Below are 15,755 nucleotides of genomic sequence, written 5' to 3'. Positions count from 1 at the left end.
TATTCTCCTGGGGGGTGATGGGAGGGGCAGTGGGAGAGTACCCCCTGCATGTCTGGAAATTCCCGATCTAAACCCTCCAACATCTGATAGAGCCCCAGGCTCTCACCCAGGACTTTTGCTTAAGCCTGGAAACCCCCACCAGGCCCCATGAACAGCTCTACTCTCCTTTTTTGCTGTCAGGACACATGGGCTGCTTCAGTGCATGTCCTCTGCCCCTCACCTCCTCTCAAGGCTTGTTGCCAGGGGAGCAGGGGAACCGTGCAGAAGACAGATATTCCTTTACTCACCCTCCCCAGACAGGGTACATCACCAAAGTAGCTTTCCCAAATGAAAGTATGCAAAGGGGATATGCATACCCAGCCGTACACACTCAGGAAGCTCAGTGCTGTGTATCCTGGTGTGTATCCAGAGACATGAAGGGAGTGGGGGAGTACGAAATAAAGAAAGGGGCATCAGGGAGTAAGAGGTTAGGAAAATGAGCCAGAGAGAAATATAAAGTGAAAGAAAAGAAGTGATCCTCAGGAATATTTATCAAATGAACTACTATAAGGAAGAAGTTAAGTGGGCTCTTAGTAAATTCTTTCCAGGACATCTATGAAAGAAATGGATACCTTATTCCAAAGTATATTTATCTTCTTGTATAATGTGAAACCCCACATCTGAAGTAATGTTCCAGATACTCTGTTCCTAGTTCCTTGTAAGATACCACCTAGTTAGGATTGCCAGATAGAATGTAGTTAAATTTGAATTTCAGATAAGCAACAAATAATTTTTAGTAGAAGTATGTTATCATGAAATACTTGAGACATACTATCCTAAAAATATGTTTATTTTTATTTATTAAAATTATTTATTATCAATCAAAATTCAAATTTAACTAGGTGTCCTATATTTTTATTTGATAAATCTAGCAATCCTACACCTAATGAATGAAATGGAATCCTGTACATTGAGAAAGAGCAGCTTTTTTTTTTTTCTTAATGTTTATTCATTTTGGAGAGGGCAGGGGACAGAGGATCCAAAGCAGGCTCCACCATGATAGCAGCAACCCCAAGCCTGATAAGGGGCTCAAACCCATGAGATCATGACCTGAGCTCACATGAGATCAAACCTGTGAGATTGTGACCTGAGCTGAAGTTGGTCGCTCAACCAAGTAAGCCACCAAAGCACCCCAGAGCAGCTTTTATAATGCATGTGAATACAACCCTGAAATACAAAACCTGAATTTGCTCTCTTAAATCCCCTTTATTAATTTTTTTAGATAAAGTCCTTATTTTATTTTATTTTATTTTATTTTATTTATTTTATTGTTTTATTTTATTTATTTTATTTTATTTTATTTTATATGTTTTTATTTATTTTTGAGAGAGAGAGCGTGAGCCAAGGAGGGGCAGAGAGAGACTGAGACACAGAATCTGAAGCAGGCTCCAGGCTCTGAGCTGTCAGCACAGAGCCCGATGTGGGGCTCAAACCCACATACCGTGAGATCATGAACTGAGCCAAAGTCAGACGCTTAACTGACTGAGCCACCCAGGTGCCCTATAAAGTCTTTTTTTTTTAAATTATTTATTGGGGCTCCCAGGTGGCTCAGTTGTTTAAGCGTCCCAACTACAGCCTAGGTCGTGATCTCATAGTTCGTGAGTTCAAGCCCCATGTCGGGATCTGTGCTGACAGCTCGGAGCCTGGAGCCTGCTTCAGATTCTGTGTCTCCCTCTCTTTCTGCTCCTCCCCCGTTCACACTCAGTCTCTATCAAAAATAAATAAACATCAAAAAAAATTTTTTTCAATTATTTATTTTGAGAGAAAGAATGAGTGAGGGAGGGGCAGAGTGAGGGTTGATGGGGGATGGGGGAGAGGGGAAAATGGGTGACAGGTATTGAGGAGAGGGTACTTGTTGGAATGAGCACTGGATGTCGTATGTAAGGGATGAACCATGGGAATCTACCCCAAGAACCAAGAACACACTTTATACACTCTATGTTAGCCAATTTGACAATAAATTATATTTTAAAAAATTATTTTTTGAGAGAGAGAGAGCGAGAGAATGAGTGGGGGACGGTCACAGTGGGAGGGAGAGGGAGAATCTCAAGAAGGCTCCACACTGTCACCACAGAGCCCTATGCAGGCTCTGTGTGAGTGAGATCTCACAAAGTGTGAGTGAGATCATGACCTGAGCTGAAATCAAGAGTCAGATGCTTAATCGACTGAGCCACCCAGGTGCTCCACTTAAATCCCCTTTAAATTATCAACCTTCTCATCCTTCCTCAGTCATCTAGAATGGAACTATGTAATTTTTCAACCTTATTCCCCAATATGCCTCCAAAATAGCTGCTTTTTACTTGCGACAAGAAAGAGCATTGAGAAAAAAGAAAGAGGATTGAGACTTTGTAGAGCAACGAAAAATTCTTTGCTTTATTCCAAGAAAGAGGAAATTCAGAGTCAGACTTGTCTTCCATCCAAATTTTTTTTATTGACTGATAGGCTATTAGAAATAGACCTCGGTTTCTTCATCTATATAACGAAGGGTTTGAAGTAATCTGTAAGTTTCCTCAAGCAGGACCCATAGCCAAGACCAATTTAGCATCCTTGCACCAGGCAGCTGCACCAAAATGAAGGCCTGCTGAGAATCCATCACTGGGGCAGGCTGCTGTGGCTAGGCTCCAGGTGGATATGTAATGATTTAATCAGATGCCCCCTGTGAGAAGAACAATCAGTGATGCATATTAATGAAACAGATGGGTGACTGCTAAATAAATTTGAGTAAAAAAGGTCATTTAAAAAAGACAACAGAAGAAATGTATGCTTAACTTTTATTTCTTTTTTTCTTTGTATTTAGGGACTTATAAAGGGGAAATATATACAAATTATAACAAATTTTGGCCTCCATTTGTTACCCTGGGTTTATATAACGCAAAAGACCTCAAAATGACTCAGGCTGACAAAGAAAGATGACCTGTGTTACATTACTTTCTCCCCTTTTTTATATGCTCCTTCCCCATGTAATTTTCTGCAGCTCCTACATCCTTTATATAGCCACCAGTGTGCCCATGTTGACAGGAAAGTACTGCATGTTACCCAAGCGCAGGACTCCAAAGGCTTGAGATTTGTGAGGGGGAGTAAAGGGACTTTTAGCTCGTCCCTCCCCGCCAGCCACATCCATCCACCCTTTTGCCCTTAGATAGCACCACTTGGCCCCTTCCAGGGGTATAAGGCATAGCAATGGCAGCCCCAACCTTAGCTCAGGTCTCAATACATCCCCACTGTTCTAAAACGTGTCATGAGCTAAAGTTGTTCATGGAACTGTGAGGTCAGGATCTCTTTTTTGCTGTCTGTCCCTCCCATTAGCTTAGAATGCTAATCTCTACACTGTGGATGCCCAGAGTTGTTATTGTCTGACTGGAAATACCACATTTTGTTAATTTCTTGGGGAGAGACTGGTTTGACAGGTTGCTGGATGAAGAGAAAGAAAAGGAGCAGAGTTTGATCTGAGGACTCCTAGGACACAAAAGTTCCTCCCTAAACTTTTCTCCTTCATCTACTCAATATTTAAAATTTCCGAATCTAAAAGGTATATTTTTAAAATATAATAAAGCAATCAAAATTGCATGATGCTGGCACAGAAATAGACTTGGCAGAGCAATGGATTCCAGAAGCCCATCTAAGTACACCTGAGAATTTTGCAGCAAAGTAGTATTTCAACTCAGTGAGAAAAGGATAAAGTAAAAGATAATTTGGAATAATATTACTTTGGGACTCTATCTTAATTCTTATACTAAAATTCATTCCAGGTGAAATGAAGATTTAGATATGAAAATATATGAAGTCATAAAACAAATGGAGAAATCAGAAGGATTTCTGATAGAAGAAATCAGAAGAGCCTTCCCAAACATGATATAAAATCTAGGAGATTGGTAAATTTAGCCATATGAAAATTAGGAAAGGTCTTTATAGTAATGAAAAGGAAAGTCAAAAGACAAACTGAGCAAAGTATTTTCACAACACATTTGACAAAAGGTTCATTTCCTAATATATGAGAAACTTACAAATCAATAAAGAAACAAACACAGGAACCATAAGCTGGTAAAAGAAAAAATATACAAATGACAGAGATTGGTAGTTTCCAAAAAGAGAAATACAGATGCATAAGAAAATTAATTGTTCTGATTCATAATTTGAGAAATGCAAATTAAAGCAATTAAATAAATACAAGTAGAATATAAATCTTCACCTGTTAGAGTGACAAAGATGAAAAAGATTCGTAACATCCCATGTTGGCCAGGGTGGGAAAAACAGTAAATCTCAAACACTGTTAGTAGGAGTAAAAATTGTCATATTTTTGAGGATAAGTCATGAACATATCAAAATTTGAAACATGCTTACTCTTGCGCACAGCTCTAATTTTCCCTACAGGCACACTTGCAGAAATGCCATAGGATAGACTATGTGTGCGAGGGAAGTTCACTGCAGCATTGTTTGGAATAGTAGAAATGAAAAGCAACGTAAAAGTAAGTAGGACCTAGCTAAATAAGTTATTCTCCATCACCACAATGGAGTACTGGAGAGCTGTTTATGAGAGACATGTATATTTACCCATGAAAAGGTGTCCTTAATGTTAAATGAAAAATAAAAACACATTTCAGAACAATATGCTGGTATAATCCATTTATGTGAAAAAAAGAATAGATGTACATGTGGTTATGTAGACATACGAATGCATAGAAAATGTTTTAAAAGACTGTATATCATATGCCAAACAGGCTTTCTCTATGGGGAATGGAAATACTGGGGGAAAGGGGCTTTTGTTTTTTATACACTTTTTGTGTGCTTTTTCTAAATAAGCCTACACTTTTTACTTAAAACTTTTAATAAATATATTATGGAAAAATTAAATTTTATTTTTATTAATTGTTAAATTTTGATTAATTTTAAATTCCTATATTTACATGCCCCCATATTTTAAAAAAAGTTCTAGTTTTAATTTTTTTTTAATTCTGTATTTCAACTTAACAAACACACACTAAAAACCAAGAACCCTCTTTCCACCAAACTTAAAAAACTTGGGGATTTTTCTACAGCCCAATAACCCCTTCAGCATTTGATAATTCTCCTGGCCCTGGTTCAAACCACAATGAAGTTTCTCTGGGATCGCCCAGTGAGACTCTGCTAAGAAAGAATAGCCATCCAGCACATGATCTTTGATTAGTTTTGGATATAGATCCCAGAATAAAAAATTCAGCAACTGGATTGATTGCTGTAAGATAGTTTCACTATTTAAAAACACTCTTTATTTAAACCACAGAAACTGGGGTAAATTGGAAACACCGAATATTAGCTTTGCTTTAATTTTACGTGCGGAATCAACTTTTCCTTCATAAGTAATTTGCTTAGTCTTTTCAGTTTAGCATGCCAGCAGATTGGGCTGTCTGTTGGATTTTGCTTCTAGACAAGGAGCCGGTCTCAAGTGACTGCAAGGGAGAAAATCTCAAGTGACTTTATTCCTTTCAAAGTGAGACTTTACCCCTTTACTCTTTTGTCCACCAAGTAGCTATGCATCTTTCCCATGCAAGTAACTGTTTCCTTGTCCTTCTTGGTCGTCCTGTATATGTGTCCGCACCTGCAACCAGAGGCAGCAGTTGGGAACAGCTGTGGAGATGGAAATTGCCCAGATGCTCGAGGAGAATTCAAGGATCCTCAAGTTTGGATATCAGTTTACCAAGCAAGGGCCTCGAACAAGGGTGGCAGCCGCAATCACCAAGAATAATGACCTGGGTAATGCAGCCCTATTGTGTGCTGTTAGTGATTAGAAGAGCATGATGACCGTTTCTTTCTCTACTTCAGATACAATATCGCACAGACATCGTTCCACTGGCCTTTGGTGTCAGCCCCTGATCAAAGGAACATTGCTACATTATCCTAGGAATTCTCATCAGCTTCATAGTGTCTCAGTTTTATAGTAGCATTCTCTCAAAAACTCTTTGTTCTTTTCTTCCAGACAACCTTTGAGTTTTGCTTGGTTTCCTTTATGTGTTTGGTTTGCCTTTACTTAGTTCTTACATGTAATCACCCTGTGTTGTTATCTGCACCAGAAGATGGATGCAGTGATGTGGAGATTCCCAGTTCACTTATGTTTGACTTCTGACTATGCTTTGCACTTGGGTTCAAATGTCTGATACTTTGGTGATTGCCATGTGAAGTAACCTAATGGAACTATGTTATAAAGGTTAAACTTAGAAGTAGCTCTTTCAGTTAGTCCCTCTTTCATTTTTCCTGCTGCCTACTCTTTGCCAAGGATCCATGCCATTTCTTCTGTTAGGATGAGAGGGGGCATATGTCAACCAGAGCACAGAAGAATGGGACAGATTGGGAAAGCTCGGTCTGGGCACGGCTCAGTCACCTGAAGCAGCATGGCAAAAGGACATCCAGGGAGCAGACAGTCACCTGACAAGCAGTCAGCCAATAGCGAAACTCAGTCCTCAGTTTGAGTTTCAGGGACAGAATGCAAGACCTTGGACAGGAGAACTGGGCCCAACATTCCACTAAGTAGAGTGCTGGCCACGGGTTGGATTCAGATGGCAGATAAGACGGAAACCAAGGGTTAGAACCAGAAGGGGGCAGGTGAAGATTAGTGTCCATTTCCCTGCCCAGACATGCTTAACCAAGATGCTGAGTCCCAGCTGAGGCATGGTGTGTGGCCTCCAGAGGCTGGCCAGACATATGGCAGTGCTTACCCTTGGGATGTAGAAGATGGGAGCTGGTGGGGGGTGGAGGGGGGCAGGGAGGGCCGGCAGCCCGTTAAACAGGGCTTTGGGGAAGGGTGAAGGCACCTAGGAAGGGCACATGGAGACCACAGCTGATCAACATGAGACTAAAGAGAAACAGGCAAAACAAGAGGCTTGATGTAAATGGAGAAGCGATTTTGAGCCCAAGAGTGGTAGCTGTAGGCAATAGCTTTTGTCTAATTTTCTGTGGACTGGGCTATTTAAAGTTGAGAGTTGGGGCAGGACCACAGCCACGGCACCTTTTTGCCAAATCCGGGAAGGTTAGAGTAACCCTCTTCCTATGCACCAGACAAGCCAGCCGGTGAAGAGGTGAGAGGGGGAAATGGCTTGCAGAAACTGGAAATGGCCAGTCGAGGCAACAGTTTTGATACTAAACACCCGCTTAAGGGAACCTTAATCTCTGAGTTTACCTGCCATCTGAATCACCCCTTCCTTGGAGGTGGATAATTGGGAGTTTTTATTTAAAACAGGTTTAGAAACTTTGAACATCTGTTTGCAACTCCTCCTGGTCTTCATGCCGTAAGCAGAATTCATAGATTATGAATGTGTCATCCTGAGGAGTTAAAGCCAGCTGGGGATCAGGTTGCACAGAGGTCGAGATGTGCTAGAGATAAGTGACCGTGGAAACCTCCAGAAGTTCACTGTTCTGTGGGTCTATTCTGGACCTTCTACTCCATAGAAATTTCTAGCATCCCAGTTCCCAAATGTCAGACATAACTTGATTTAAATGTATGTTCCACAAGACTCTAGATTATTATATCATTTCCATTTATATCATTTATTGGGTAATTGAGTATTGAAACTTAAGATCACTACACCCTTACATGTGTGGGATTGCTATTCTGTGTGATGAATGTTGTTTGTCAGGAATTTAAGGATGATTCCTTCAATTTATCTTTTAAATTTTGTCTTTCTTTTTTTCCTTTATTTCTTACCTAGTTCGTAAAAAGCGAGTTGAAGGAGACCGAAGGTAAACTTCCACGAGAGGAGGCAAAGGTTCATCATGGCTGCCAATTAAAAATAAGCAAGCAAAAACTATTCTCCTTCCCCATCAGGACCATTTTATCAAAGGTTGTTCATTTCCGTTAACCACACAGCTCATAGTCTGTTGTTCTTTTTTAGCACTACTTATTTATCTTGGATTTTTTAATGTATACAATTGTGTCATGTGCTCATGGGCCCCTCTGGCGACTTGCACCAGTGGACTTAAGCAGATCTTAGTGCATAACAGCAATGGAAAATGATTTAACCACTTTCATATTGGGTTGTCTGGCTTTCTTACATGAACTTTTTTTTTTTTAATCACTGAAAGGAATTTAGTATATAAGTGTATTTGTAACTGTGATTACGATAGAGGCCTATCTCTGTTTACATGCATAGCTTTGAGTTAGGCTAAATACAACAGAAGTGTTCTTCTGACCACATAAGAAGTTAGTATTGCCAATCTTTCACTGGGTGAGAACATGTGACTGACTGAGCACAAATTCTCCCCTACCTCCAGAAAAAATCACCAAACTCACATGCCCCACTGTTTGAAGAAGTGCACTAAACGCACGTGTCCTACTGTTTGAAGATCAGTGGTGTCATCTTCATAAAAGCAAGGCAGCATTGTGATACTTTAACACAGCATTAGCAAATAAGTGTGAAATATTAACCCATGAATAGTCTTCAAAGCAGACTTACAGGCAGCAAAGTTAATTAGCACACCTACCTTTATTGATGATTCAACATAAATTCGATCTTTAACATGACTCTACTAGATAACTTTTTACAAAGCTGTTTTAAACTTTTCCAGACATGGTGGGAAATTTTTAAATTTTAGTAAGAGGGCGGCTTTTAACACAGTACATTCCAAAATAAAACAATAATAATTGCACCTTAGAGTTGTCTGATACAGATGATTGCATCATTTTGGCAAATTTTAGAAGCATTTATTGCTTTATCTTTAGTATAGCAATATCACAGAATGACCTGTGAACGTTCAAGTTAATTTTACAGACATTTGTCCATATGGCATGATCCTTCCAGACATTTGCAAACATCAGGAAAAAATGTGAATTGTCACTTTTCCAGATGTTTGTCATCTCAAGGACAAAGCCTGTGAAAGTACAGCTGGGATGATTGCGTGGTTGTGTGCATTAACTTTTCATCTAGCAGTGCAACAGTGTGATCCCAAGTGAAGGAAATGTGTGTCTATAGCCTTTGGCTCAAGTTCACGTGCCTTTGATGACACTCAGTGCCTGAGGCTGTACCTGGTGGCATTCTGACCCTGCCTTGGGCACTTCACCCTCTCTTCTCTCCTCCTTTCCTTCCAACTCTTTCTCTTTTTTTCTTCTTTTCTCTGAAATTCTGAGCCATGTAAAGGTGACATCCCTTGGTTGGTGACACCTGGAGCTGAGGACATTGGTGACTCAGGCAGAAGATGGACCCAAGTCAGAATTTGTTTAGTAATTGAGTGTTCCTGAGTTGCTTGATAGTAGTAAAACAAGTTAATGGGAAAACAATGTGTGTATTATCCTAGTTAGCTTGTAAAACACATGGAATCTAGTCAGGAGAGCTAACCTTCATAAAATTGGACATTTACCTGTCTTAGAAGTATCTGCATCCGTATCTCTAAAATCCTTTGAAACATTTCACTTTCTTGACAATATTTTACATTTTTTGAGGAAACAATGAGCAGAACATGTTGACGCATTTGGAATCCTAAAAATCCTTTAATTAATAGCTTTTGACTATCTCTCCATAGTAAATACCATTTGATGGTTTTCAGTTTTATTTTTACTTCCCTCTTACTCACTTAGGTGTGGTATGTTGGAGCCAACTCATACAGGCTTACCAATTATTAAATTTTCAAGAATTTTGCACACTTGTTAAATATAGCCATTATTAAAAATTAAATGGCATGCACCTACAATTAGTTAAATTATTTTAAAAACCAAAGTAATACTCAAAAATACCTTTTACTGTTTTCTCTGCTCTCAAGATTATTCATATCTACTGTGTCTGTGTGGCAGAAATACTGTATAATGATGTGCTTTTGCGCGTCTTTTCCCATCTCAGAAGTTCACAACTTCTTGTTGACAGTTTGAAATTGTCCGTGGTGGGAGTACTTATACTATGGAAATGAGCAAATGTTACAGATCAGATGTTTCCCACCCCTTGGTTGCTGGTTGGCAAACATTCATCAGTATGCCCAGAGTTCTTTTTCTGTATATATATGTTTCGGTTACCATGTTGCCACAGGGAAGAATCTTTCTCTTAAGCGTCTTTATCCTATCTGTTTAGATTTGTTGCAGATATAAGTGCTGAATCCCTGACATGCCCTTCAAGTAAGACTTTTTCCTTTTCTCATTCACTCTCTTTCTTGCCTTCACTGCTAAGAAATCTTGTATTCTACAGTGTTCACTAAAGCTCCAAAGTGCTGTGGATCGGGGGCTAAAGCAGTTCCTGACAAGCCTTGGCAGAAAGCAATGAAAAAAAAGTCAGAATTTGATGCTGTGGCTGTTGAGAGTATTAAAGCAAGATAGTGGAATATTACCAAAATTTAGCCCTGTTTTTAGCTTGTGAAATAGTTGGGTCACATGTAATAGAGTTTATAAAATCAAATATTTATGATAAACAGTTTATCTTATCATTACCTGTGTTTTTAAAATAACTTGAAAGGTGACATTTCCATGAGTATTCACATATTAAAGATAACTATTAGAAGATAAACTTACACTTTTGGGAGCCTGTGAATCATTTCATTAGCCCAGGACTTCATTTCTCCATTTGCCCAAAATGTGTAAGTAGAAGCTTTTTCATAATCCTGAGCATGACTAATCCCTTACCATCCATCGTGGTGGGGCATAATGTATATAAAATATTTTTATATGTGTGCATTTTGCCAAATACTATGTTGAGATATTTGGCAACATCTGGACAACTGATTGAAGAGAGATAATTCTCTCCGCACACCACCCCCTTTCCCTTTTTAGACTTGTACAGGCCCATGCTAGTGTCAAATCACTCATCAGGACTTGCAGGCCCCTATCACCAACACCCATCACAGCGTATGTGGAAGATAACTTTTAGGAGAGAATTTTGGAAGTCTAGAGACCATATGATTAGTCCAGCACTACATCTCCCCATGTGCCCAAAGCATGTAACGGAAGCTATTTTATCCTCATTAGCATGATTAAATCCCTTTCATCTTGGTAGGGCATAATGTAAATAAATGTGTGCATGTGTGTGTGAGTGTGTGTGGCCACCTATCTAAATATGTAACGAGGTATGTGGCTACATCTGGACCACTGATTGAAGGGAGATTCTCTCTCCCCAGCTCCATTTCCCTTGTCCGTTTTAGCATTGCTGCAGGCCCAGAGTCAATGCAAATCACTCCCTGGAGTTTGCAGCTTGGGTCACCAAACACTAAATCTCACAGCACGTATGAAAGATCACTCTTAGGAAATAAATATTAGAAGCCGGGAAATCATTTTATTGTTCCGGCACCAAAACCCGTTATATGCCTGAAGTGTGTAAGTGGAAGCACTTTTCGTCTTCATCAACATGATTAAGCCCCTTCCTTCCATCTGGGTAGAGTAAGCTGTATATAAATATTTTGTACATAAAAATCGCCAAATACTGTAAGTGGTATTTGGCTGAAGCTGGACGCCTGATTGAAGGGAGATGCTGTCTCCCAGTCCCTCTTCCCTTACCCCTCTTGGAGCTGCCGTGGGCCTAGGTTACATAATCACTATCCTGGGGGGGGGGGGCACGTGTGGCTCACCCATCTTAGAGCACGCAGCCCATCTCCATTAAAAACTCCAAAATCATCCCAATGCCTATACTCCTCAAAACAATTTCCCTAAGGGAAGCCTGGTACACCAAACCAAAAGAATAGCTGCTTCTCTTCCAGACAGAAGCGTGGCCCCTGGCAGGGCACCAGCATTAGGGAAACCAGTGTGCTCTGAAGAACTACCATGAGAACATATCAGACACTCGAACTTGAAACCAGCGTGCTTTAAACATAAAATAGCCCTTTAAATTTACAAGAGTTTGCAGATGTTTGCTTTTTTGAGGGATATGAGGTACTTGGCCCTCTCCCAGGCCCTGTAAAGGAGACAGAGGAAGTATAAGAATTCTGGGTTAATATAATTTGCTAGGTGTTTCTGGGTTTGGGGGGTAGAGTGCCTTTTTGCAAAGTGGATACCATCTTTAGTTCAAGTATTGATAGTATCAACAGAAATGGGCAGGGGGCAGTAAGTTGGGAATACTGGGTTCTGTGGTATGTCGTTACCTCTGCTGAGTTGGATATATTTCTGGCGTCAGCTTTTAAGTCATGATCCTAAACTCCCTTCTGCTCTTCCACTGATGATGCAATAATTGCCATTTTCATGTTAATGAGCAGAGAAGGAAAAAGAAATGTCTTAGCTCCACCTTCCAGTAGCAGGTTCCCTTCATTGCTCCTCATTTCAAATATCCATGCCACGTACCAGGCCATCTCCAAAACTAAAGGCTTGGGACACATACAAAGGAAAGGTGTGAGAGTGCTTGGCAGCATCAGGCTGCACCCAATGGATAGAAATCATGTGATCAGGCCTCCTGGTAACAAGCTTGAGAGAGAAAAGTACCCTAAACCTCAGGACGTGTTTATTGTTTTCTTGCTCCCAACTCTAGATTAGATTGAATTTTGTTTTGTGGTTCAGAGGTTATTAAGTGGAGGGACTAAGTGAGGTGGGGAAGGAAGGTGGTAATTAAAGGTCCTAATTTGCTTAAGGGGAGAAGCAAGTTCTGCTCAACTTATCTCCTTCCCGTCTGCCCATAGCAGCAATGACGAAATACCCAGTAGATGGATGGAGGGAGTGTTTCAAAGTTTAAACTTGTAACCTGGCTCTGGGTACTGTTCTAGGAAGGCCATCCACTTACCAGAAGTTATCCCAGTTTTGTGATGCATCATTGATTTGGGAGAGGGTGAAGGGGGCCTGGACTTTTCTCTGACATCTTCCATGGCTGTCATTTTGAGCACACTGGCTCTGCTTGTTGGTATGGTGGCAGGGCACCGTACTAACAGACTTGGAGACTGACTCCTAATCCCATCACCAACACTTAGCAGGTATATGATCATGGGCAATTCATTCAATTGCCCGACAATTATAGATTATATAGGGGGAAGAGCACTGGATTTGGAGTCAAGGAACCTGGACACTTGGCTCCACACTTTCTTAGCTGGGTGACTTTGGGGCAAGCCACTTAGTCTCTCAAGCCTAAGATTCTTCAGCTATATTATAGTGGGAATAATATCTTCACTAACTACCTCACAGAGTTGTGGTGAGAATATAATCAGATAATGGGATGAAAACACTATCCTGGAAAGGGCGATACAAAAGCGGGAGATCATTTTCATCATCTATTCACTAATGGTTTCCACTGCCTCTTAAATCTGTTTTATTTTCTTCTGACCATTGAGTGTGAGGAATCACAGCATGGGTATGACGTAGGGGATTGGAATTATTTTATTTCTAACACAGAGGTGGGAGAGTTAGTTGATGGGTGGGTGGGTGTTACATACCAGTGATGTGTGTGATAGAGCATTTTCTTGGGTCATTTTGACAGTACCCTAGGACATGGTCAGGACCCTTGCAGTGAGTCTAAGGCTGGACACAAGTAGGGGAGCAAACAGTGATTAAGAATTGAGGGGAAGGTTTGGGGCACTGCTGCCCTCCGGCCAGGCTGTCACCACAGGGGAGGCTATGACTTGAGGTGTGACAGGGGACCTAGGAAGAAAAGATTGTCTGTAAGGTTCCAGCAGCTGCGTGACAGGCTTAAGCCCTGATAGTGAAGGGGAGAAAGTGTCACCTGTGAGATCAGCTCTCCCTGGCAGCAACTGCCTTGTTATCACCAGCAACCTTAGCTCTAGTCAGTATTCTTGTGCTGAGATACTGAAACATGGCCGCACAGGACTTTCATAAGCACGTGGAAGCATGGACTCTCTCATCAACCTTTGTGTCTTCAGTAGCATCTAGTGAGGTGCTTTGTATATAACAGGTGCTTTATAAATGTTGCTTGAATTGAATTGTCCTCCGCCCCACAAGAATTATGCTCCATTCGCCATCATGTGATGTTTCGAAAACAGTACTGATTCAGATATCAGCTGTGTGTCACTTTGGGCAAGACTTTCCATCTTTCTTCTATCTTGTCTTCACTTCATCTGTAAAATGAAGTGGGTGGATTAGATGCTCTCTAAGATCCCTTCCAGCTCCCAAAGGTTACAAGAATCCTGTGATTCTGAAGTTCCCATTGCCTCTGAACGTGTGTGAATAATGCCTCCATTGCAACTCCATCTGTCTTCAAAAGGCTTTGTCCAGAACATTCCACAGACAGTTACCTGTCCCTCTTCAGCGGTTTTTACTGTTTTCAGAATAGTTCTGGAGGAGCAGCCTTTTCTGAAAGGAGATTTTTAAATGTATAGTATTTTCTCCTCAAAATTGGTGAAGAGGAGAAGGAAATGCAAAGAAGGAAACTGAGCACAGTAAACACAGCATGTCTTTCATAGGCTTTTATTTAAAGTGTAAGTGTGTGTGTGTGTGTGTGTGTGTGTGTGTGTGTGTGTGTGTGTGTGTGTTTCTGAGCACATATTGACTGGATAACAAAGAGAAGCCAATCAGAAATACACTGTGCAATTGAGAGAAGCTGGCCCAGGATTTAAAATTTCCCATGGTTGATCTAAATGCAAATAGATAGGACTTGGCCATGTGGTGAAATGAGATGAATAGAAAATGTGCTTCTTATGGAAATTTTATTTTAGTACCAAACATTGCCAGTGACAATCTTTAGTTAAGAAAGAAATTATTCTGACCTAAAATTCTTATCTCTGCCATTTTGGTTTTTAAAAAACCCACTAAATTCGTGGAATAATATTTATATTTCAGTTAAACCTTTATCTTAATTTTGTTTCATCTATTCCAGGAAAACAAGCAGCATTTTTCATTGCATTTAAAAATGTAAAATAGTTGCATGCCACCAGTCTGTAATATCTTACCAGTTTGGATGCCTGTAATGTGTGACTTTATGTGTATCTGTATTATTTTAAAGAGAACAAAGGAAATAATGCTTTATAAACTATTTAGACTTATATTGGCAACATTTATTTGGCTAAGCAGTTATTGAAAAATTCATATAGTTTCACTTTTCATTTTGAAACTTTTCAATCAAAGGTAGATATTCTATTCATTAAGGAATTAAAGACTAATTTGCCTTTTAAATGTGAAACTGAACATTGTGGGACATAAGCGTGTGATAAAGCAAAATGTATGAAGTGTGAAATCCTTTCACCCTGATAATTAGTAAGAATCCAGGTTAACACAAATAGGTTGCAGCGTTTGACCCTTTGGGATTAGCCAGCCAGACCTAATGCTAAGGTAAACATATACTGTTTTAACTCATCAAGATCTTTCTGCTTTCAAAGATATAATGTATTCATTTATGTCCAGAATGAAGCTTCCAAGTGAAAATGTACAGAACATTAGGAATTAATAAACTTTCCTTTTAAAATGAAAGTAAAGACTGATTTAATCTGGCTAATTTTTAGACGTCTTTTTTAAAATGAACAGTCATTACCATGTTCTCATATTAAATGAGTCCATTTGCAGAAAGGACTATAAAGTGTCTTTATTATGAAGAAGATAAGAAATAGATAAACAATGAGAAGTAGCCAGAGGGAGAAAGGAGAACTCATTATTAAAACAAATATGCACACATTTGGCTAAACAGTTGAAATTTGTTAGAATAAATGGGAGCAGGAATATAGATAATCCCAATGGGTTCATTGTTTTACCTTGAATTTTTTATATTAACTTTGGGTTTAGTTTTTTTCAGCTATGCTGGGATTGATAACACAAAACACTAAAAATAACAAAGTTATACTATAAAGGTTTGCCCTGGAAAAACAAGAAAACCCTTTTCCTGCCCTCCTTCTGAACTCTACCTTCTTTGACG

At 39.8% G+C, this 15,755-nt stretch overlaps 1 protein-coding gene across 1 annotated transcript in view; it reads left to right on the top strand.

The window, feature by feature from the left end:
- Positions 1-15,316, top strand: part of TMOD2 (tropomodulin 2) — a 54,899-nt gene extending 39,583 nt beyond the window's left edge. The window contains exons 9-10 of the mRNA XM_030318185.1: positions 5,625-5,769; positions 7,719-15,316. Coding sequence (XP_030174045.1) covers positions 5,625-5,769; positions 7,719-7,753 — 180 coding nt within the window. The 3' untranslated portion in view covers positions 7,754-15,316. The remainder of the gene's footprint in view (positions 1-5,624; positions 5,770-7,718) is intronic.
- The last annotated feature ends 439 nt before the right edge of the window (positions 15,317-15,755 follow it).

The sequence above is a fragment of the Lynx canadensis genome, chromosome B3 (genome assembly GCF_007474595.2).
Source record: "Lynx canadensis isolate LIC74 chromosome B3, mLynCan4.pri.v2, whole genome shotgun sequence".
NCBI classification, from domain to species: domain Eukaryota; kingdom Metazoa; phylum Chordata; class Mammalia; order Carnivora; family Felidae; genus Lynx; species Lynx canadensis.
This window is presented reverse-complemented; position numbering and strand designations above follow the sequence as displayed.